This window comes from Callithrix jacchus, chromosome 13 (assembly GCF_049354715.1).
Source record: "Callithrix jacchus isolate 240 chromosome 13, calJac240_pri, whole genome shotgun sequence".
In the NCBI taxonomy this organism is placed as follows: domain Eukaryota; kingdom Metazoa; phylum Chordata; class Mammalia; order Primates; family Cebidae; genus Callithrix; species Callithrix jacchus.
The window spans coordinates 56190566-56215297 of record NC_133514.1 but is presented as its reverse complement, the minus strand read 5'-3'; the positions used below and the strand labels follow the sequence as shown (position 1 = coordinate 56215297).

The 24732-nt window shown below is 45.5% G+C and overlaps 1 protein-coding gene across 3 annotated transcripts in view; it reads right to left on the bottom strand.

The window, feature by feature from the left end:
* Positions 1-2364: 2364 nt before the first annotated feature.
* LAMA1 (laminin subunit alpha 1) overlaps positions 2365-24732 on the bottom strand; it is a 177656-nt gene continuing 155288 nt past the window's right edge. For all 3 annotated transcript variants that reach the window (XM_008979513.5, XM_035270592.3, XM_035270593.3), the window contains exons 52-63: positions 23224-23338; positions 22862-23035; positions 20432-20583; positions 19249-19434; positions 17703-17832; positions 16147-16259; positions 11646-11835; positions 9745-9903; positions 9061-9214; positions 7819-7952; positions 3646-3868; positions 2365-2718 (exon numbers count right to left, since the gene is read on the bottom strand). In XM_008979513.5, coding sequence (XP_008977761.4) covers positions 2558-2718; positions 3646-3868; positions 7819-7952; positions 9061-9214; positions 9745-9903; positions 11646-11835; positions 16147-16259; positions 17703-17832; positions 19249-19434; positions 20432-20583; positions 22862-23035; positions 23224-23338 — 1891 coding nt within the window. In that variant the 3' untranslated portion in view covers positions 2365-2557. The remainder of the gene's footprint in view (positions 2719-3645; positions 3869-7818; positions 7953-9060; positions 9215-9744; positions 9904-11645; positions 11836-16146; positions 16260-17702; positions 17833-19248; positions 19435-20431; positions 20584-22861; positions 23036-23223; positions 23339-24732) is intronic.

The following is a 24732-nucleotide window of genomic DNA, read 5'->3' as shown; positions in this document are numbered from 1 at the left end:
AAAGCAGGGACTCTGAACAGATATTTGTGCATCCATGTTCATGGCGACACTATTCACAATAGCCAAAAGATGGCAGCAACCCAGGTGCCCATCAAGGGATGAATGAATAAGCAAATGTCTATACATACACAATGGGCTATTACTCAGAATTACAAGGGAGGAAATTCTGACACATGCTAAACACAGGCAAACCTTGAAGCTATTGTGGTAAGTCACTTACATGAAGTACCCAGGAAGGTCAAATTTGTAGAGACAGAAGGAATGGTGGCTGCCAGGGGCTAAGGGAAAGGAGGAACGGAGACTTACTGTTTAATTGGTACAGGGTTTAGGTTTCCAAGAGGAAAAGAATTCTGGAGATGAGTGGTAGTGGTTGCACATGATAAATGTATTGAATTTCATGAAAACGTACACTTAAACATGGCTTAAAATGGTAAATTTTATATTTTCTATATTTTGCCACAGTAAAAAAAATGTACTAGATTAATTGACAGACTAAACAAGGACTTTGGGCACTAAAAATAGAGTTTGGAAAGAAATTGGGTATCACAGTAAAGGCATCATGAAAAACATATGATCTTCAATGGATTTTGTTGCACGTGCTTTAAGACATAGATTTGCTTTTATGTGGAATCAACAGTGAGGGAAAGGGTATCATAATCTTTTTATGCCCTTGGTCCTCCAAAGCAGGGCTGCCAGATTTAGCAAATGAAAAACACAGGATGCTGTGCAATATTTAGCATGTGCTTACACTAAAAACATGTCTGTGGTGTTTATCTGAAATTCAAATTTCCCTAGGTTCTTTGTTTTATCTGGCAACACTCTCTAAGAGCCTGAGTCCAGACTTGCCAAGAGGAGTTAAGGAATCAGTGTGAGAACCCAAAGTGAGAGCCAGAGCTGGTGTCTGACCTGGAGCCCAACCTGGGAGTGCAGGCTCAAGGTCCCGGGGACACATCAACACGCAGCTCACTCTACTCTGTGCTTGTGAAAGGCCAGTGGGGAGCTGGTGGGTTTTTCCCTGAGGGATCCTTTCAGAAAGACCTTATGAACAGCTGTACCCATGAAAAGCCCCTGCTCCGTTTGAACTCTGTTAAACAGGGCGGTGGAGGCAGGGCTGGGGTGCAAAGTTCAAGGCAGCTCGACAGCCTGTGCTCTGTGTCTGGTTTTGGTCACTTCCTCACCCAACATGGCAGACCCAAGATCTGGAAGGTCTGAGCCTTCATCTCCCACTGTCACTGGTTTCCACAGAAACAAGAAACCAAAGACCACCCACGGCACAGTGAAGAGGTCCCTGGGGCGCGTGCACTGCCGCTCAGATGGGTGGGTGCCCCTTCTGAGCCCAGCTGCCCAGGAACTGCCTTTGACAGCAGGAGTCCACATTCCTCCCATGGTCCGGTGCTACAGAACCATCAGCACGTCCACAACTGGCGGCTACCTTTCTCTAATAAACATCTTCATGCAGGTATTTAAATGTGAAAGAATCACAGATTTCAAATATACCCATCAAGAGGTGTGGATCCCCACATAAGCAAGGCACAGAACAGGGACGGGGACCAGGAGCACAGCTACCTTGTTTAACAACTCAAAATCTGTCAGAGACACAGACACTGACTCTGGCCTCCTCCATGTTGGAAAAGCAGGTCATGGCTAAGACAGGAGGAGACCACTCTTCAAATAAGCATTTGGAAAATGGGATCATTTTTCTGAAGGACATGGATAGCGGCTGCTGTGACCGGAGCCGCAGCCACAGAGCAGGACTAAAATACACATGGAGGGGACCAAATGTGACTTCAGAAATCTGGGTTTACAGCTGCTTGGTCCATTCAAAGAATATACTTAGATGGTTTTAAATTGTTCCCTCTTTTCAAATTACACACATTATCCCAGAAAAGTAGCTGATTAAGGCAAACTGTTTCATTCCAAGTGGCGAAAATAAAATTGACAATAAAGGAAGCACTAACTTAAAACGATGCCATATTTTCTTTTCTTTCCATCCTGCAAAATGCGCTGTTGGGTGAGGTCCTGATAGCACGAAGCCATGTCCAGGGAGGGTCCAGCTCCTTCCTTCACTCCCTTTGCCCTTGTGACTTGCTGGAGCCTCCTTAAAGGGTTATGTGGCAAAACCTGGTGTGCTCATCTGGAATTAATCAATGACACCGCTTGTCTGTTGTAGAAATTGGAGCTTAGTGTTTTACTGAAGAAATAAAAGGCTTCATACTCTGCTCTAATCTAGTATCATCTGTAGTGACCCTTTTTTTTAAAGCTCAAAATGAAAAACATAAAATATTGTCAAGTAATCAACAGAACAATCAATGTGTACAGAGATTTATTTTTTTTAATGTTAAAAAAGAGAACCAGAGAATTCAATTTACATTGTAGACCATTTAATGGAGGTATTTGTTGCACATGTGGTTTTAGTTTAACATAAACACAAAATCTCTCCCCAGAAACACTTAACCTGAGTTGGAAATGAAATATGAACTGAAGAGATTCTTAATTCACACATACATTTCTCCTCAAAATATTAGCAGTGATTCCAACTGAGGATTCTTCTGGAAGTTCAGGACTCGGTCCCAGGACAGGAATGAGGGAAAACTCCTGGCATTTCGAATGCTCTGCTGAAGTCTAAGGATTGCACCTGCGGGCTCTTAACCAGTGCTAGCTTTCTCAAACACCCGCGGAACGAGGTCTGGCTGCTCAGGCAGTTTTGCTTCACGCCAGCTGTTCAGGAAAGAAGAGAGGACAAATCTTGCTTAATTTTGTTGAAATTCGACCCATAGCACAAAAGGAACAGAAATAATCTCAAGTGGGGTTTTTAATTTTTCACTATCAAAATTAGATGAATATTTTCCACATATGTGGTGTCAATGAATAGCAGAATTCATAGAAAACATTTTTTTTTTTGAGATGGAATCTCGCTCTATAGCCCAGGCTGGAATGCAGTGGCACAATCTGGGCTCACTGCAACCTCCACCTCCCAGGTTCATGCGATTCTCCTGTCTCAGCTTCCTGAGTAGCTGGGATTACAGGCACCCACCCACCACATCCGGCTTATTTTTGTATTTTTAGTAGAGATGGGATTTCACCATGTTGACCAGGCTGATCTCAAATTCCTGACCTCAAGTGATCTGCCCACCTTGGCCTCCCAAAGTGCTGAGACTATAGGTGTGAGCCACCACACCTGGCTGAAACTTTTAATATATAAAATTTTAAGGCCTAGTTGAAAAGGCATACAACATATGTTTATTTTATTATTTGCAACAATTCCTTGGAACATCTAAAATGCATGATTCTAATCCGAAATTGACCAGAGAGATGAGCCACAAGTTTGTTCCCTAAAATGGTTCCCCAACCCTAAAATGATTCCCAGCTCTGAGAGTCATGTAATTTCCCTCAGCAAAGTCATCCAGCTGCCTTTATATCCGATCCAATGTTCTCACGGTCTTAACCAATGATTAACTTTTGTATATAGATCATTCGAAGTTTTCCAAGAATTCTTAGGTATTTGAAACAGCCTTTCTAAAATGGTAAAGGATTTGTCACCCAAACCCGTGCCTTTCTCAATCCCTATTCTATATCTACCTGAACCAAGACTGCCTCCAGGGACAGTGCCCCTTTTGAGTGGAAGAGCAGGTTATCTGTACGTACCAGGATAGCCGCCAACATAAATGGGATTGTTGGTGTCCACTGAGGTAGACTGGGTGTGTGGATTTTCAGCGCCAACTGCATTCCCATCGACAATCAGAGTGATACGGTGTTTGCTTTTGTTGGCTTGAAGCGTGTGCCATTTTCCATCACAGAGCGCGGTGGCGGTTTTGGGCTCATATGAGGCTGTTATCCTGCCAGCACCATTGTTGACATGGAACAAGATCTAAACAAAGTAAATATCCTGATGAGTTTTCCTGTACTTAAGGAACGCAGTCCATTGGTATAAGCTCTTGGAGTGGATAAAATCGCAGCATTCTGTTTAAAAGAAGAGCTAACTTTGAAAAACAGAAAATGGTTTTGAAAAATAGCTTCTTAAAGGATTCAGATGTTACACTATTCCCCAAATTCCAGAAAGGGCAAATAAGCACCTTCATGACCATAAGCCCAAGCACATTGCATACTTAAATGAGGCCCTCATTTTTAGGATATTTTAGGAGTTAATAGCCTTACTGGAGGTGCCTGTCATACTTTTTAGTTAATTTATTTATTGATATTTGAGATAGAGTTTTACTCTTTTTGCCCAGGCTGCAGTGCAGTGGTGTGGTATTGGCTCACTGGAACCTCCGCCTTCCAGGTTCAAATGATTCTTCTGCCTAGCCTCCCATGTAGCTGGGATTACAGGTGCCCGCCACCATGACTGGCTAATTTTTGTATTTTTAGTAGAGACAGGTTTCACCATGTTGGCCAGGCCGGTCTAGAACTCCTGACCTCAGGTGATTTGCCCACCTCAACTTTTCACAGTGTTGGGATTACAGGCATGAGCCACTGTGCCCTGCCCAGTCATACCTATTGACAGCACCTATGAGCAAATATTTACTAACTCTCTTCTGATGAGCTGTAGATGCTCTCCTACAGCAAGTAAAAAGATCTCAGCTTTGCAAAAGATAGGAGGTGTTATGGGCTGAAGACCGCCCCTCCCAAATTCATAGGCTGAAGTCCTAACCCTCAGGAATGTGATTATATTTGAAGATGGAACTTTTAAAGAGGTAAGTAAGTAAAGATAAGGTCACTAGGGGTGCCCTAATCCAATCTGACTGTGTCTTTATAAGAAGAGATTAGGAAACAGACATGCAAAGAAGGAAGAGCATGTGAGAACACAGGGAGAGGAGGCATCTGTAAGTCAAAGAGAGAGGCCTCAGAAGAAAGAACCCTGCTGACACATTGATCTCTGACTTCCAGTCTCTAGAATTACAAGAAAGTAAGTTTCCTTTGTTTATGCCACGCAGTCTGTGGTACTTTGTTCTGGCACCCCAAGCTGACTAAACCAGGAGGAAAGAATTTCGAGTGCACTTTTTGAAGATTCTTATGCTATATACGAAACTGTTCAGTATTAATTATTTCAAGGTGGACTGTGACAAATTGAAGATACAAGTCATAAACCCTTAGGCAACAACTAAAAATGTAAAAAAAGAACTATAAATAATAATCCAATAAGAGGTAAAATGAATCATACAACAGAAAATTACACTGTTTGCAGCAGTTACACTTCTGATTGCATTTTTAATTTTTTATTTATCTAAATAAAATATTTTCCAAAAATAGAGACATTGTCGCTACATTGTCCAGGCTGATCTCAAACTCCTGGGCTCAAGCAATCCTCCTGCCTCAGCCTCTTAAAGTTTTGGGATTACAGGCATAAGCTACTGTACCTGGCCCCAATAACATTTTTTAGATGTCACACAAAAACATGCAAATAGATACAAAAGTTTTTAAAGTATAGTTGAGGGATAAAGTTGGCTATAAGTCAGTGTATGACATCATTATAAGTCAGTAATATGACATCAAGGTGTCTGTTTTGACATGAATTGGAAAAGAGGTGAAGGGCAGGAGGTCAGACATGATCCTCCCCACCCCCACTCCAGGATATCCTGGCGGGGGAGGTCAAAACTCAGCGGGGAATAAGTAGGGAAATGCTGGAAACAACCGGTAAGTCCTGGGGAATCTAGAACATGGAGACTTGTTTCTTGCCTTCCAAGGCACTAGTGTTGGAAAATGCAAGCATTTTCCCACCAACAACAATCGTTAACTTCAGTGCTGCGGAAATGCTGGTAAAATGTAGTTAGGTAGAGAGAGGACCAGAGAGACCCTATCACTTATTCCCCATGGTCTATGTGCGGCTTGGCAGAAATTCACAAGTTTGCACATGACCCCACGCGGAAGGGGGAAGGTGGCTAAAGACGAAGAGGTAGCACTATCCATGCCAGGATGGAAAGCCTGATCCGCAAGGGACACTGGCCAAACTCTCCAGGAGCAGTCCCATCGCAGGGGCAACCCTGAGGCCCCAGAGACCACTGACTATAAGAGGCTGCCCTGAAGACTGAAGGCCAGGAGACTGAGCTATGGTTCAACTGCTGTCCATGGGAGAGCCCACAGAAAGGAAAAGGCAACTAAGACTCCCTTCCCTGCATCCTGCCTGCACCCAGACAGCCCCAAAGGGGAGAGGAAAGAGAAAGAGAACTGGGAGAAACTGTATGAAGGAGGCAGTTTTCAAGCACGAGACTAAAGTACGAGTACTGCAAATTGTTGAGTTCGTTTTGTTGCCAGCAAGAGAGGGAAATGAGAAGTTGAAAAGCAAGAGCAGAATAGTCATAGAAAAATAACATGTTTTACATAAAAAAATTATAGTGTGGTATGTCCATCCCATGGAGTAATACCCTACCACAAAAAGGAATGGACTGGCTGGGCATGGTGGCTCATGCCCATAATCCCAGAACTTTGGGAGGCCAGGGCAGGTGGATCACCTGAGCTCAGGAGTTCGAGACCAGCCTAGCCAACATGGCAAAACCCCATCTCTACTAAAAATAGAATACAAAAATTAGCTGGGCATGGTGGCAGGTGCCTGTAATCCCAGCTACTCCGGAGGCTGAGGCAGGAGAATTGTTTGAACCCAGGAGGTGGATATTGCAGTGAGCTGAGATCACACCATTGCTTTCCGGCCTGGGTGACAGAGTGAGACTCCTTTTCTAAGAAAAAAAAAAAAAAAGGAACGACTGATGATATGCACAACCACCCAGATGGACCTCCCAAAATCAGGCCGAGTGTGAAAAGCTGATCTCAAAAGGATGCCTAACACTGGAGAAACAGCAATTAGATAAATGACAGATTATTGGCTGCCTGGGCTTAGGCGTGCAGGGGTTGGGTGTGGTCATGAAGGGGCATTAAGGGGGGGCCTTGTGATACTGACACAATTAAGTATCTTGGGTAATGATGGCTACACATATGTATCACAAGCTACATGTGATAAAATTGTTCGACACTACACACACGTACTCATGCCCGCAGACACACACACGTGCACACGTGTGCCTGCATAAACAGTGCAACTGAATAAGCTCTATGGATTGTATTGATGTCCATGGCACAGAATTGATGTTGTCCTAGAAAAATGCATAATGCTTGTAATCCCAGCACGTTGGGAGGCCGAAGCAGGCAGATCACAAGGTCAGGAGTTTGAGACCTGCCTGATAAACATGGTGAAACCCCATCTCTACTAAAAAAAAAAAAAAAAAATTAGCCTGGCGTAGTGGCATGCACCTGTAATCCCAGCTACTCAGGAGGCTGAGGCAGGAGAATCACTTGAACCCGGGAGGCGGAGGCGGAGGTTGCAGTGAGCCCAGATCATACCACTGCACTCCAGCCTGGTCAACAAGAGTAAAACTCAACTCTTGTTGAGTTTCCAAAAAAAAAAAAAAAAAAAAAGCATAATGCTGCCACTGGGAAACCTGGCTGAAGGGTGCATGGGCCCTCCCTGTATGTTTCATTGCAACTTCCTATGAATCTGTAATAATTTCCAAATAAAAAGTTAGAAAATTAGAAGGGATAGGGCATCAGATCAGCAGCTTATTCTCAGATGTTTCAGGAAAACAAGTTCTTTGTATTATAGTTGCAATTTTGCTGAAAGCTTAATTTGAAACATATAAAAGGTTATTTTTTAAAAGCCTTTAAAAAAAAATAAACAAAAGAGGTTTTTTAGCAATATTTGTTTTTTAAATATTAATGGGACCATTGTTTGACTCCATGAAAGTGGATAGTCGTGAGTGTGAATCTGCTGTTTTTCAATTGCGCTGTCTCCGACACTGGGGGAGGGAGACTCCATGGAGAGGAAGCACTCACCTTGCCGTCCATGAGCTCTAGTCCAATGGCATCCACTTTGGCAGTGCTGATGCCCAGAAGGACGCCATTCTGTGAGGAAGTTCGAAACTCCAGGGTGATGTTCAGCTCTGACCGGACTTTGTAGCCCTCTTTGACTGTAACACACAAGGACAGCCTGAGTCAGGGGTGAACGCTGCCAGGCCCAGGCTGCGCATCTGGGCTCCTGGCTGGGGTTAGGGGGACCTGGCTCTAGCTCCTCCTTTGGATTCAGCTCCATCCCCACCAGCAGGTCACTCTGGCCCTCTGACCCTTGGCTTCCATATCTGGGAGATGACATAGAGCTTTTAAAGAAGATATATGCCGTCAGCCAGGCCAGAGCAGAGGCAGGGGCCTCCTTCATCTTTGGCCGCAGAAGCACATGGCCCTGCCTCACCCCGTGGACATGTCCACCCTGCCCTTCCCGTGGGATGTTGGGATTTGATTCCTGGAATCCCTTTATCATCATCCGAGCATAGTCCACGTTATTTTCCTAGTATCTGTGTACTGGGCAAATCATAATTTACTGAATGTATCGGAGTGCATACTAAGTTTGTTAAAGATGGGGATGGAATGGAATGATTTTTAATGCAGGTGATAAGAAAGCTGAAGAGCGACATTGGGGCTATTGGCAACAGCAGGCAGTTGTTACCATGCCCAGTGATGAAGGGAAAAGGGGAGAAGATGGTATGCCCCAATCTGGGGGGTGCAAGGGGAGCTGAGACCACAGAGGGAGCTGCCCTGCAGGGCTGGAGCCTGAGCCTCAGGAACAGGAGATAGGAAGCACAGAGAGAACGAGAGATGTTCCGCTGGCTTCCCCCTCTTCTCCACCCAAAGTTGTGCACAGCCTTCCTGGAACCGGCTAGACATTTTACGCTGCTGAGTTTTAATTCAAAGCCCTTTCTTAACTTGGACAGTGAGTGTGCCTTCCAGAACTTGGGGAAAGTACAGATGAAACTAGCACCCCATGTCTGGCCTCTGTCAGGGGTCACACCACTCCTGGCGGGAGAAGACTTTGTCAGGCCATCCAGATAGCATAAGACCTGAGAAAGCTTTGTATGCCAAGAAATTAGGAATCAATGGAATACCGAACTCAGTGTGGTTTTCCTGCAGCCTTGTCCAGTGGGTCCTGTCTTACACTCTTGGATCCGTGTCATTTTAGAGTATAGGCTCATCAGAGTACAGGCTCATCAGGGGACTGCTTTCCAGAGTGTTGCTAACACATACCAAGAGCTACGTATCCGCTTCCGTCAAAGAATGTTCCTTCCTGGGCCACTGAGAAGCACCTATTCACGGCAAAGGCAGATACCACGTTGTCCTTGTCCAGCTGTTTGCTGTTAACCGTCATGTCCCCAATGCAGGCAGAGATGCTGTGGGTGATCTAAGCCAAATGACATGCAAGAGTAGACGGTGGTGATTCTAACAAGAAGGGCTTAGACACATTTTCCTTCCGCTTCATCAGACTAGTCTCAACAAAACACATTACAATGTCATTTTTTGTTTTAAAACTTTAATTGCCACAATACTCCATGTGAATGTTTGAGTATCTTTGCTAATAATGCAGTGGAAGTGTTTTCTATTATTTTAGGAAATATTGTGGAAATAAAAAAATGCTGAGTTAATTAATGTGCAAATATGCGTTTGCTGGGCTTCCCTGAATAGTGCTGTGGTCATGTGGCTGTGGAAGGGGAACGTTCATGAACTAACAGGCTGGAAAGACTGATCGGGTTCTGAGGGGTGGCCCTAGCACATGATCTGTGGACATGCCTGCAAAGTCAACCTCATGCAGCCAAGCCCCAGGTTCAAACAAGGTAATTTAAACACAGAGATGTGATGAGCTAGGTATGCTCTTCTACAAAATAAGCACAACCACGATGAAGGTAAAATGTGAGTACGAAAAGTGCTGCTTACATTTCCAATGTTCCTGGCCCGGTACCGGGAGGGCAGCCCTCCTAGGTAGAACAGCCCCTCCACATCCAGTGTGGTTGCATCGCCCACCACGGTCACTGTGGGGGACTCTTGGCCATCAACAGTTATGAAGCCTTTTCTTTTGACATAGTCTGTCTTGACCTACAGCAAAGTGAAAACATGCATCATTTTTTTCTTTTTTTTTTTTTGAGACGGAGTTTCACTCTTGTTACCCAGGCTGGAGTGCAATGGCGCGATCTTGGCTCACTGCAACCTCCGCCTCCTGGGTTCAGGCAATTCTCCTGCCTCAGCCTCCTGAGTAGCTGGGATTACAGGCATGTGCCACCATGCCCAGCTAGTTTTTTGTATTTCTGGTAGAGACGGGGTTTCACCATGTTGACCAGGATGGTCTCGATCTCTTGACCTCGTGATCCACCCGCCTCGGCCTCCCAAAGTGCTGGGATTACAGGCGTGAGCCACCGCACCCAGCCCAAAAACATGCATCATTTTTTAAGGAATCTGAGAAAACTTTAACAGATGTATGCTTGCAACATCTGCTCCTGAGAGCTATAACAACCTGAATGCAATCCTAAAGGATGGCTCAAATTTTTAGACAGTTGGTGATGAGAAGTGGCTGAAGAATCTGGCAGAAGAAAGGAGTCAGGCAGGAAACTACCTTTGCAAACACTATGACAGTGAAAGAAATCTGACATAGTAAAAGGATGACAGAAAGAGGAATCTGACGTAACTGACTCCATCCTGCTTTTCACCTCATAAGCTGTCTTTGCTAATTCAGTCTCGCCATGGGAGGAACGTATTGATAGTTTAAAACAAAGATAACAATCCCTTCCTTAAATGAGAGGATTTAGTTGATACTTTAAAACAAAGATGATAACAGTCTCTTACCAAAACTAACTCCTTGCTCAGGGACCAAAATCGCTTTGTAAAATTAAGGAAATGCCACAAGGTTGGAATTGTGATGGGGCCCTGAATTCTGCTAAGATACAGGCATAAACTCTAACCAGTCATTGTTTTATAATTTGCCTTTTTAAACTACTTATTACTTAGGAATCACATAGCCAGTAGTCACAAGCTTTATAATTTCCCCAGTTGCCCCTATAGAAAACATTGCTATTGTACAATCTAACACTGGCATCTGAGACATTTTTCAGACTTTGCATTCAATATGAACCAACTGGCACCACCTAGAGCAGCAACTCCTACCCAGGAACTAACTCAGCACAAGAAGACAACTTCAAACCCCTTATGACTTCTTCCCCAGTCCAATCAGTCAGTATGTGCCAGTCCTTATCCCCTGCTGGCTGCCAAACTATCCTTGTTTACACAAGGTTTTAACCCTAGTCCTTGAATTCTTGGGGAGGTGGCTTTGCGAATTGTCTCCTGGCAAGTTGCCCCTGCAGTAATCACTCTTTCTTTGCTGCAAAACCTGCTGTTCTCAGTGCATTTGCTTTTCTGAGTAATGGGCAAGGACAACCCAGCTGGCTAATTACAGGCACAGATAAAGCACACTGCAGACCAGAAAATGCTCCAGAGTCCTGGTCATCAGAAAGCAAATGCCATGAGGGCAGGCCTGGTCCTTTCATGCCATGAGTGGGCTTTACATATTCCTTGCCAAGCCAAGAACATGTCTAGTACCTTTTGTTCATCCCACCAATATCTGCTGAGTGTCTATTTCATGTCAGGTACTAAGCAAGGCCCTGGGGATATTTCAGAAGCAGAAAAGAACCCTGCCTTCTAGACCTGCAGTCTCTGGGGGAGATACCAGACACACAGGGTGAGGCAGAGATTAATGGGGATAATGTGCCTTTGGGAAATGGAGTGAACCCCTGTGATAGATTGAATAGAACTCAGAAGCAGCCACCACAAGCCTCCTGAGATCGTACCATGTGCCACTTGCCATCGCTGAGCAGTGCAGGGTGAGAGACCTGTGTTTTGCCTTTGCCAAGGTCAAACATGAAGTGGAGGTGGCCCCCGTGCAGCTGGAGCACTGCGTAGTCTGCTTGGTTCTGATGAGCCGTGTAGTAAATCAGGCCACTGGAGGCGAACGTGCGGATACTTAGCTGAACCGAGAGCCTGGGGAAAACAAGGGCTCAGCGTTGAGAAAGGAAGCTTCTACTTTTCATTTTTAAAACCTCAAAGAGAGGACCCAACAATTGTTTCAACATTTATATTGAACCTCAGGAGGGAGAGGCACTCATTCCTTCATTCATTTACGAATCCATTCATTTAATGTGTTGTTACTGCCTACCTCTGTCTGCAGGAACTGTTTTAGAATGAGGATAAAGCCCTCAACAAAGAGGAAGATCCCTTTGCTCATGAAACTAATTCAGAAATACATCAGAGAGTTAAAGTGGGTCCTACAGAGGCCAACCAGTGTGGCTACCTTAAGTAGTCAATGCAGATAACTCAGCAAAGCTGCTATTTCAGCTGAGTTCTGAATGACAGAAAGGGACAAGCCCCTGCAAAGTGAGGGGCTTGGTGACGGTGGGCAGCAGGAAGCCCACCTGAGGCCGCCGAGAGCCAGAGCCACTGCAGATGTGGAGGAAGGCTGCACCTGGGCAGGTCCTGTCAGAGGGACCAGTGTCACAGGAGCACCCAGGGACAAGACAGGGCAGGTATGGCTCCATCATAGGGAGGAGGGCTTTGAGGGTGTTTGGATTCTCAGCACAGTGGGAAGTCACAGGAGGGCTTTGTAAGTGGGAGTGGCCGAGAATCCCTTTAGGAGATCCTTAAGAACAGGTCAGGGAGCCAGGGGTGAAACATGCCCTGTCAGGCGGCTGTTACTACAGCCCACAGGGAGGAGTGGGTGGCTTAGATCAGGGTGGTGGCGGGGACTCAGAACAGATTCAGGAAATATTCTGGAGGAAGAAGCACGAGGACTTGCCAATGCACTGGATTTGCAGAGTGAGAAAAAAATAAAATAAAGAACAGCCTCTAGGTTTGGGCCTTGGACAACCAGGTGAATGCTGATTGTGCCTGTAGCAATGACAGAGCAGGAGGGCAGGACTGAGGAAACCTGTGAATTCCTTTCAGGTGATGAGCACCAGTCCACATAGAGACGCTGAGTGGCTGAGGAACCTGTCCCAGCCCACACAGAGATGTCAAGTGGCCAAGAATCCTGTCCCGGTCTACACAGAGATGCCGAGTGACCCAGGAACCTGTCCCAGTCCACACGGAGATCTTGAGTGGCTGGTGGGCCCACGAATCCCAAGTTCTAACTGGAGGCCGGAGCAACACGGGTGGGTGCTGCCATATCTAGGTGGCATGTTAAAGCAATCGGAACATAGAAGATCACCTGGGAAAGCATGTGGAAGGGGCCCTGCACTCTCAGCTGGGAGACTGAGGAAGGGTGGGGCCGAGAGAGAAGCAGGGAACCAGGAGAGTGTGGGGCTGCGGCAGCCAAGGAAGTTCAGGGGCTGCTGGGAGCCCCGCAAGATCATGATGTAGCTATACGTGAGTCTCAAGTAACTCTCTCAAGAGCAGCCAGGGGTGTGCAGGAGGCTGACTGGACGGTTAGAGGAGGAAACAGTCTCTAAGGAAAGGGCAGAGCTTTCAAGCCGCCTTGCTGGGAAACAGAGCCAGGTACTGAGCATGTGTGTGAGGGGGATGTAGCATCTCCTGCGGGGGGAGTGGTTCTGCTGTGGAAGGCAAAGTGAGACAGGGAGTGGAGCACAGAGGTTACAGCAGTCCCTTCTTATTTGTGGTTTTGCCTTCCAAGATTTCACTTTTTGAGGTTTCAGTTACCTGCAGTCAACTGAGGTCTGAAAATATTAAATGGAAAGTTCCAGAAATAAACAATGAGAAAGTTTTAAATTGGGCATCATTCTGAGTAGCATGATGAGATCTCATGCCATCCCACTTGGTCCTGCCCAGGAAGTGAATCCTGCCTGTGTCCAGCAGATTCACGTCATATGAACCATGTGCCCACTGGTCCCTTCATAGCCATCCAGGTTCGCAGAGCAACTGTGCCAGTATAGCAGGGCTTGTGTTCAGGTCACCCTGATTTTACTCAAAAATGCTCCCAAGGCACAAGAGGAGTGGTGCTGGCATATTGTTGTAATTCTTCTGTCTTATTATTAGTTATTATTAATGTCTTCCTGTGCCTAATTTATATATTCAACTTTATCATTGCTATGCATGTATAGGAAAACACAGTGTATATGAGGTTTGGGTATTAGCCAAGGTTTCAGGCAATGACTGGGGTCCTGGAACGTATCCCTCAAGGACAAGGGGAAACTACTGTATAGGCACAGACTCTGGAGCCACAAGACCTGGGTTCAAATCCCAGCTCTGCCATTTACCAGTGGTGTGACTTTGAGCAGATGCCCCAGGCTCCCTATACCTCAATCTCCTTATCTGTAAAATGGAGATAATAACAATGTCTTCCTCACAGGAGAATTATGAGGAGTAAACTAGGTCATCTGTGTAAAATCTCTGTGTCAACCTTCCGCACAATAGTTTGCTGCTCTTGCTGTCACAGCTGACGATGGGGTAACGATGGTGTCTGTGTGCTGGAGGGAGTGTGCACTGAGGAGTGAGGAGTAACTGCTGCGCATGTCCTAGGGAGGAGAGAGCTGATGGGGTCCAGAGGACAAGCTGGGGCTGGGTGGGCTTTGCTAGGAACAAGGACCCTTCATCTGTGGTAGCAGAAGAAGAGACAGAGGGTCAGGAACAAAGGCAGGGGCTGGTCTTTTTGGTGGTGGACAGATGAAGGAGCTCTTTTTTTTTTTTTTTTTTTGATATGGAGTTTCGCTCTGTCACCCAGGCTGGAGTGCAGTGGTGTGACCTCGGCTCATAGCAACCTCCACCTCCTGGGTTGAAGCGATTCTTCTATCTCAGTCTCCTGAGTAGCTAGGACTACAGGCGTGAGCCACCACGCCTGGCTGGATGAAAAAAAATTTTTTTTGTATGTTTTAGTAGAGACAGGGTTTCACCATATTATTAGGATGGTCTCAGTCTCCCGATCTTGTGATCTGCCTGCCTCGGCCTCCCAAAGTGCTGAAATTACAGGCGTGAGCCACCGCGCCCGGCTGGATGAAGGAGCTCTTTCTTCTCAATGAGGCAAGTCATCAGCTGGGGTGTGAAGAGAGGTTGCGGTGCATAGGGCTCTGAGCTACAAGCAGCTATGAGCAAGTCATCACAGAAAGTGAAACCGTGAACATAGCAGAGCGATCCACTGGCTCCCCATGTCATTTGGAGGCTCCATCTGAGACTGACGGCTATGCTATGCAAGTCAAACCAGCTAGGAAGGAGACGTGCATCTCCCCAGCCTTGGTCTCCTGTGTGGATTCTGGCACAGAGACAGCAAAGTGTTGGCTTTGACCTGAGCTGGCAGGAGTGGGAGAGACAACGGGTTAAGGGAGTTTGCAGAGGAACACCTGTGACCCTGGCCTAGAACCTATCTGGGAGGATGAATTGTGATGTAGGGCTAGAGAAGAGGGGAGACGGTGGTGGAAGGGCATTAGGGCTAGCAGCTGAGAGGTCTCCATGCAGCTGAAAACCTGCAGGAGTGGGAAGGCACAGAGGAGTTGAGGAGAAAGGGGTTGGCTAATAGGAGGCTTTTAAAGTTGAGACGGTAAGAGGGATGGATATCTGTGGAGAAAGCAAGGGTATGACCATGGGAGAGGCTGGCGGAGGAGGAGGCAGGGAAAGACCTCCCACAGATTACAGTTTGAACATGGAAAGATCAGGTGTTAGGTGGCTGCTGAATTCACAGAGTGATGGCAGAAGCTGCAGAAGACAGACAGGAGCCCAGGTGTAGGGGGGTGTGACAGGGTACCACTCACAGCCAATGACAGGATGGGCAAGGCGTGGCAGAGTCTGAAGGCAAGCCTGGCAGGCAAGCTGGAGGACCGAAGGAGGAGAAAAGAGCAACGTGGTGTCCGGGAGCCCCAAGCTCCAGGCCTTGAGATCTTCCCTTGGCAGAAGGGTCCCAGGTACAAGTAGGTATGAGGGACAGAAGGTGCAGAGAGGGGTGTGTGTGGCACCTGGGATTTGGCCCCCACAGTGAAAGAGTTTGGGTACACAAAGATATCAGACTAGTGAATGCTTAAAGTGGAATGGGGTTGAAAGTCCAAAATCAGATCAGGAGACTTGATTTAGACGCCCCCCCCCAACTTCCTTACATGCACACACAGATGGGCAGCCAGCCACCTCCAGAAAAGGAAAGGCAGAAACCAGACTCCAGTGAACTACCATGAAAGGGTATGATTTGCACCAACGCTAAATTCCCATCCCTTTGCCTCCTCTCTGCCATTTGGTTGCAAGTCAAGCACTTCATCATAAAATAAAAGCAGCTTCTTTTGGAAAAGACTCTGTGGCTGGAGAACATCCCCACCCATCTAGCAACCAGACACCGCATAAGGACTTTAGAACAATACCCACTTCTTTCTGACAGCCGACTGATTAAAAGGCAAAATTAAATGGCTGTTTTGTGTGAGGCCAAACTGGTGAGCACTGGGAACATAGTCCGGAGCTGCATCCGCCGAGCACTGTTCCTGTAAGAGACACGCAGGGACACTCAGCTACCATCCGCAGCCCGAGACCCACTGACACACACGTGTTCCACCGTGAAGAGCCATCTCCAAAGCAATCCTATTAAAGCAGCAACAACCACCAATGCCTGTTGGCACTCACTCCGTCTTTGGTTTAAATGCTGCCCTCACCAGCCCTTTATCTCCCTGAGAAGGCACTTAGAGCTTTTGCTTTTCACTTTAATCCCACTCAACTTCACTGAAATTCACACAGACACTGGAGTCTCTCCTACGAATTTTCATCAGACTTAAGGCACAAAGGCCTTGCTGTCTCCCTAGGCCCGTGCCATGACCTGAGGCTCTGGGAATGGCCCCGAGGATGCAGCTGCAGAGATCAGTTGCGGCCCAGGCACTGGAAAACTGGAGGTGCCCACAGGTGACATGTCTCTCAGGGCCTCAGTGTGTGAACCTAGGTCCATACTGACAGGGCAAGGTGCAGGCAAGAGGAGCCAGGTGGGAAGGGCCCCTGCACCCTGTGCAACCATCTGCGGGCTGCCCTGATAATGCCCAAGTCACGGGGGTCCCAGATACTGTTTTCTGGCTCAACATGGGCAGATGCTACCATGAAAACAGCCCCGGACTCAAAGACTGGCCCTGGTCAGAAGGTCTTGCTCTTGGATGCTTCTGCCATCTTTTAAATGATTAGAGTGCATGCTCTAAACCAGGAAAACAGCAGAGGGGGAGAAAATGAAAAATAACAATGGCTGCCATTCAAAATATTTGGCCAGAACTGGCTTTTCCTAAATAAATCAAATCTCTCTTTTTCTTCTTTTTTGAGATGGAGTCTCGCTCTGTTGCCCAGGCTGGAGTGCAGTGGCGTGATCTCGGCTCACTGCAACTTCCGCTTCCCAGGTTCAAGCAATTCTTCTGCTTCAGCCTCCCAAGTAGCTGGGATTACAGGCACACACCACCATGCCTGGCTAGTTTTTGCCTTTTTAGTTTCACCATATTGGGCAGGGTGGTCTTGAACTCCTTACCTTAGGTGATCTGCCTGCCTTGGCCTCCCAAAGTGCTGGGATTACAGGTGTGAGCCACCATGCCTGGCTTTTTTTTTTTTTTTTTAAAGCAACAAAGATGTGCACAATGGCTTTACATGAAGTATTATTTTCATGCTCTCCCGGCTAAATGTAAATTGACAATGAGTCCTTATAGAAACTCTGCCAAAAGCATGTTATACGTCAGCCTGATGGACAGCCTAGGCATTGGGGCCTGCAATCCGTAAATGCTGGGCCGTGTCATCCAGTCGCTTGGGCATCCTTCCCCATCCTGTTCCTGCTCTGATTTTAAGCCCAGCTCCAGCTCCAGCTTTTGCAGCACCTTTACCTCAAGGCCCCATTTTAACTCCCTCTGTTCTGGACCCTTTTTTGCTCATTGGACCTGACTAATAGTAAAGGAAGCTGCTCCTACTGGAAAAGCCCGGGGCTCTCGCGGGAGCTCACTGTCCTCTCCATTGGGAGCTGGCTTCGGCCTTTCTGACAGCCAGCAGGTGTCCAAGTCGACTTCCTCGTGGCCAACTGCACTGTTGAAATCCAAAAGTCTAGGTAGAAACAAGACAGTGTTTTCAAATTAGGATATCACAAACCAGTACAAGAACCCAAGTCACTTGATTACTGTACAATGAAAATCAATTAAAAACCATGTATATATTTCTCTTAGAGTAACCAAAGTGCCAGTCCTTCACTATGACTCAGAGTCCAGACACACTACCTTCGATATTTCTTGTCTGATGCTTCTGCTTGCAATGGCACCCAGCCAGGCATATCCCCGTGTTAGACCCTGGCCATTCCTGAGCACCCCCCAGGTCAGCTCAGATGTTATCACCTCCTCCCGAAGTCTTGACTAGGCTGCCTGAGGGACACGTTTTTGTCTCTAGTTACCAAGCACTGCACAGTGACCTCCACTAAACACTGATTTCTAGTTTACAGGCTTCCGCTCCCCAGGAGGTTGTGGGCTACACCTGTCATATGCACCTTCCTCTGCAGCTCCTGGGCTGCATCCTCTGCCCACACAGGTCCCCCTGGCACTTTCCCAGGGCACAGCTGGGAACTCCACAGAAACATTTCTGCTCTATCGAGTCCCCAACCATATGACTTTCAGGAGCATGAAAATGCCTCATTAATAAACGAATGAATGAATGACAACTGAGAAAATATACATAAACATGTACAAAAATCTAAACCAGAGCTCTGATATCATGATTGTATTGAAACCCAATGCTATGTTTTATTCTTGCAAATTTCAGGGACTCCTAAGAGGTAATTTCACAGAGAAGGATACTGTGACCATGAAAGATCCAATACTTCATTCAAGGTCACTAGCCAAGTCAGTGACCCAGCCAGGAGGGAGCCTCAGTCTCCTAGTGCCCAGGGCATGTCCAGGTTCTCCGGGGAAGATGCTGGTCGCACAGAGCAGAGCACTGCTTCTGTCCCATCAGCACCCTGTCCAGAGGCAGGGGTGAGCAAGGAGGAATGAACTGCCTATGGGCACATGTCAGTTCTTTTCTTCATCATGAGCCCCACACAGGGAACGGAGGCTTCTAGGTCTTAATTATACAGTCATTGTTTTTGGGGAAGCCATTAATAACCTGAAGCTGCTAGTAGCCCAGTAGTAAACAGCTTCTTCAAATTAGTGTCCTCAAGACAGCAAGAGACTTACATCACAAAATCTCTATGTTCCTTCAAATGCACATCAGAAATATATTTAAATCCTGGCTCTTTATGGACAGTCACAGGGGGCTAACGTTCAGCAATGGTTTTTAAAGTCCGATGACCAGATCTGTCTATCATTCCAATCCAATAAAATCCATTTGGGGAGACTTTCATGATAGAACTCATTATTCGGGAACTTGCAAAATTTTCAATCTCAAACAGTAAAGTTAGATTTCAGATCAGTGTTAGCACTCACCATGGAAAGTCAGAAAATGCAAGAACATGCAGAGAACAGATACACTTACTCCAAATTAAAGATCAGGTTTTTGATACAGCCATGGAACGATCTTCTCATTTTGAGCAGTGATGTCCCCTCTCGCTCTGGAATTCCCCCGATGTACAGATGCGACACATTTATCGTCCTGCTTTCTACTAAGGGGCTCAACTTCATTTCCACAGGATTGTTCTCATCCAATTGGACAGTGATAATTCTAAAAGACCAAAGGAGAAAATAAATGAAAAGCTTTAAATATAATGAGATAATAATTCCATTTTAGTCCATAATTCCCAGAAGTTCTTACTGAATAAAAAAGTTCCCTAAAGGTGCATTTTAACAAGATACTATCTGTAACCAAAAAGGTGAATTTTGAAAATTGAAACTCACACTGGGCACAGTGGCTTACACCTGCAATCCCAGCACTTGGGAGGCCAAGGTGAGCGGATTGCCTGAGCTCAGGAGTTTGAGACCAGCCTAGGCAACATGGTGAAACCTCGTGTCTACTAAAATACAAAAAATAGCAGGGTGTGGCGGTGTGCACCCATAGTCCCAGCTACTTGGGAGGCTGAGGCAGGAGAATTGCTTGAACCTGGGAGGCAGAAGTTGCAGTGAGCCCAGATTGTGCCACTGAACTCCAGCCTGGGCAACAGAGCGAGACTCCATCTCAAAAAAAAAAAAAAAAAAAAGAGAAAGAAAAAACTCACAATTGAACATTTTTCAGAAACGAATGGAATGTTATTAAATATCCATTAAATTAGATTGCTTTTTGGAGAGGTTTTTTTTTCTTTCTTTCTTTCTTTCCTCTTTACCTATGATGAAAATGCCCAGTGTACTCTTAAAGCATTCAGTCTACAGTTTTGGAGGTAAATATACAGGAATGCTCATAAAATGCTATTTACTATTGACATAATACTATGTACTAATACTGTAGTACTATTTGCCACAGAATTAATCCAACGTAAATACAATTTATGCTGGGCCCCAGCAAAGGGCAGAGTTAAAGTTGTTTAATTATAAAAATTCTACAAGTATCTTATTACAAAGCAGATGAAATTGATTCCCAGGGAGGAATTCTAGCAAGGTTCTAGAATTATTTGGATGCTGATGATCCCAGTCATCTAGCTGCCGAGGGTACCATCGCGGAGTTCCTCCCGTGTTCCCTCTGAGCTCACCACACCCTCATTACACACTGCCTTGCCGTGTCTAAGTACCTCCGACTCCTGACCAAGGAGATGGAATGTGCTTGTCCGTCGCTGCATGTGCCCATGGGAGAGTGCAGGAGAGCTTTTCTCAGGCTTGTCCCATCCCCAGGATTGACATGTACCTCAATGTTGCCTCCGATCAGCATGATGGAAAAGAAGGGCTAGGAAGGTTGCACAGAGAATTTCCCAGAAAAAACACATTACTATATGATTTAGAAAACTTTTGTCTCATGAAGATAATGTGCAAAGATTAACATCAAGTGAGTAGAGCAATTCCTTAAGAATATCCTCATCTGCCACAATTAAAAAATTTTTATATTACTTTCTAATCTCTGTTCATATAATTTATATCTTGCATTATGCTATTATTGCTAAAGATTTAAAGATTTCCATTTCTGCATGGCCTCATATTTATTGTTTATTGCTACATTATATACCAATAAGTAGATACATTGTAATTTGTCTTTTTATCAATGAAGTTGAAAGTAGTTTCTAACTTCTTACCATACATACGAATATTTAACTGTTTTTCCAGTGATGGTGTTTCTCACATTATGAAAAGCGGAATTAAACATTTAAAGGACGTGAAAATGTTTAAAGCCCTTACTTTTTTTTGGCCACACTGAAGAGGTAGTTTATAGTGCCACCAGGAGGACTGGAATGTGAGCATCTCACAACACCCTCCCAGCAATGACTCACGTTATCCTTTTTTGCTGACTTAGTAAGCACACTTTGATTTGAAAGTAACCTTACTAAGACTAATGGAGAGAAAGTTTGGCAGTTCCTCAAAAAGGTAAACAGAATTAGCATAATGACCAGTGATTCCACTCCTAAGTATATGCCCAGAAGAACTGAAGACAGGGACTTAAACAAATGCTTATCTGCATATGTTCACGGCATTATTCGTAATAGCTAAAAGGCAGAAATGCCCCATGCTCATCCATGAAGTAACTGATGAACAAACTGTAGTATGTGCATATCGTGGAATATGACTCAGCCGTAAAAATGAATGAAGTACTGGTCCATGCTACAATGGGGAGGAACTTCAAATACATGCTAAGTGAGAGGCACAAGATATCATATCTTGTATGATTCCATTTGTATGAAATATCCAGAATAGGTAAATCCATCTATAAAGACAGAAAGCAAATTGGTGGTTGCCAGGGGTAGGGAGAGAGGGGACTGAGGAGTGACTAATTAATGGAATAGGCTTTTATTTTGAGTGACGAAAATGTTTGCAACTAGATAGAAGAGGTGGCCTTGCAACATTGTGAACGCACTACAAGCTGCTGAATTGTTCACTTTGAAATGGTTGATTTTAGGTTATATAAATTTTGGCTCAACCAAAAACAAACAAACAAAAAAGATTAATGGAGCCCATTAACCAGTCTTAGTCACTGTCAGCCCTTCCCCAAGTATGTCGTGACATGTTTGGGTTCTGCAAACTGATGCTCCAGTTCTGACTCTGAGTCATACCAGCCGTGTGACCTTGGTCAGGTTTACCAGGCTCTCTGAACCCATTTCTTTTCTGTTTTTCTTCTTTTATTTTTGAGACAGTCTCATTCTGTCACCCAATCTGGAGTGCAGTGGCACGATCTTGGCTCATGGCAACCTCTGCCTCCCGGGTTCAACCAACTCTCCTACCTTGGCCTCCCAAAGTGCTGAGACTACAGGCGTGAGCTACTGTGTCTGGCCTCTCTGAACCCATTTCTTCCTCAGTAAAATGTAGGAAGCAGCATTCCGCTTGCAGTATGGCTGTGATCATGACACAGCAATGTCTATAAAGTGTCTTGCAGAGTAGAAGATGACATTCTATAGATTTTTAGCTGCATGGACTCTCCTTCATTAAGACGGTGTGCTAACATTCTGTTAAGTCTCTTCAAATTATGTGATAGATACAAGTTTGAGCAGAAATATCACCTAGGCTCTTGAAATGGAATATGAATAAGGGAAACTGTCATCTTTTCTCTCCTCTCCCCCTGTGAGTTTACTGTGCTTATCATAGGCCACATTCCTCTTGCTGCTCCTTTCAATCCTGTAATAGATAAAATCTTGCTTGGTCCAGCAGTAGACTGAAGACCTGAACAGAATTTAAGGACTGCTGTTTTAGCCTTGGGATGAAGAGAAATGACCACAGAAGGGGAAGAAAATTCAGTACATGTTATCTGAATGAGTTTTTTAAAAATTAGAGGTAGACAGCAAATAACTCTTTCCTCAGTCACTAGACAAGGAAGATGGATTATGCAATATAAAAAATCACTGATTCATAAGGGGATGACATTCAACAATAATAACTTTTACTTATTGAAAATGCACATCCATAAACAACCAGGAACACAGCGACAATAAATGTTTATGAGTCAGTCATTTTCCATTCATCGTTTCGTTTCCCAAAATTATTTCCTGAGCTCGGGGCTCAGGAGCACCAGCCCTACTCACCACGTATGCCTGCTCCCGATTACCCTGCTTCTCCTCATCCCCACCGAGGGCAGCCAGGATGATGCCACTGCTGTTCGTGGTGGCAAATGTTACCAGCCATTCCGATTCTGGTGACAAAGACTTGGGTGGCAATTCAATGTAGCCGCCTTTCAAGAAGCTAACACTCCGGATGGGCTGGTCACAGAGGAAATGAAACAGTATGGTGAGTTCCCAGCGGCGGCCAAACCTTCCATGGGGAGGACACTGCTGGTTTCCCGATCATCTCTTTTCTATCCATCCTACTGGTTTGTTAAGTTATGATGTTGATGAATCAATGGACATTTATGGAAACTCATTTGAATATTAATAACAATGCTTCCTACCTCCAGTAAACAGCCTTTTCTCACTCCATAGGAATTTCTGAGTAAGTCAAAGGTCGATCTGGCTATTTCCAGGTTCTTGATGCAGCCCACGAAGCTTTTGGTGGTGACACCTTTCCTGTAGGGAAGGGCATGAGAACAATCAAAAGATTTGGATTTTTAAATTCCATTGTTGCAAGAAGAAATACAGCTGGGCCAGGCACAGTGGCTTATATCTGTTAATCCTAGCACTTTGGGAGGCTGAGGTGGGAGGATCACCTGAGCCCAGGAGTTTGAGACCAGCCTGGGCAACTGTCTCTACAAAACATAAAAAATTAGCCAGGCATGGTAGCATGCACTTGTAGTCCCAGAGACTGAGGCAGGAGGATTGCTTGAGCCCAGGAGTTGGAGGCTGCAATGAGCCATGATTTTTCCACTGCACACCAGCCTGGGTGACAGAACAAGATCCTTCCCCCCCAAAAAAAGAAAAAGAAAAAAAAAAAAAACAACAGAACAACCCTGTATTTCCAGAAAACCTGTTTCCATGTGTTACTCTGCTGAAATGTCTCAGCCTCCCTCTAAGAACAATCTTGATCGTGAGAACTTCGGGTCAAACAAATACTCTCCTATTCTCCTCAGGACTAGAGAAAGGGAACAAACTTAGTGAGTCTGGCTATTTTGATGGCCACCTACAGAAAAAACAGGCCAATAATAAGAAAGACAGTGCACAGTCACAAGGGAAGTGCAGCACACAGATTATAACCCAGTCTCTATGTAGAGTAGAATGTTTGCTTCCCATGGGGACAAGTGCAGGTGATGCCATTTCCCAGGATCTGACTGCTAGGAAGGGCAGTCATTGGCTGCTGTTTATGATGCATATCCACGAACTTTGTCCTAAAGGAAGTAACTGCATTTGGTGAAGTCTGGGATTATCCCAAACCCTATTTCTCAATATTCAAGTCAATATCATATTTTTCTTACTAGTGACCTCCTGGCTGAGGTCAGGCTATGATATGGTCCAGCTCTTATTTCCAAAATATAGGGGGCCATACATCTCCCAGCTGCACTCTTCTGTACCAGCTCTTGACAGGAGAGCTTTGCAATAACGTGGTTTCCTGTTACAGTGACACCTCATTTTTTTCTCATGTTAAACAATGAGCTATGAACCATTAAGCAATTATATGATTTGGGGCAAATTTAAACCTTTCTGGATCTCAAGTTCTGTCCATGTAAACGAGGAGGCTGGCTTTGATGACACCCAAGTCCCTTCTGCTGAGAACATCTGTGATTTGGGTATCTGCCCTTTCCCGCGTTGTCTACACTGGGCTATCTGGGCAAAGTCCAGATGTACTAGGACATAGCCGTGACCACAGGGAGGCCTCAGTCCTGGTCCTAGCATGACAGGGCATGAATCTGGGACGGAATTTGGAGACAGCTTCCAGTCCTGCCTCTGTCTTGGCAGGGAGGTAAGACTTTGCAAGCGACTAACTTCCCTGAGGTTTAAATGGATTCATTTCTAAGATCAGGAGTTGC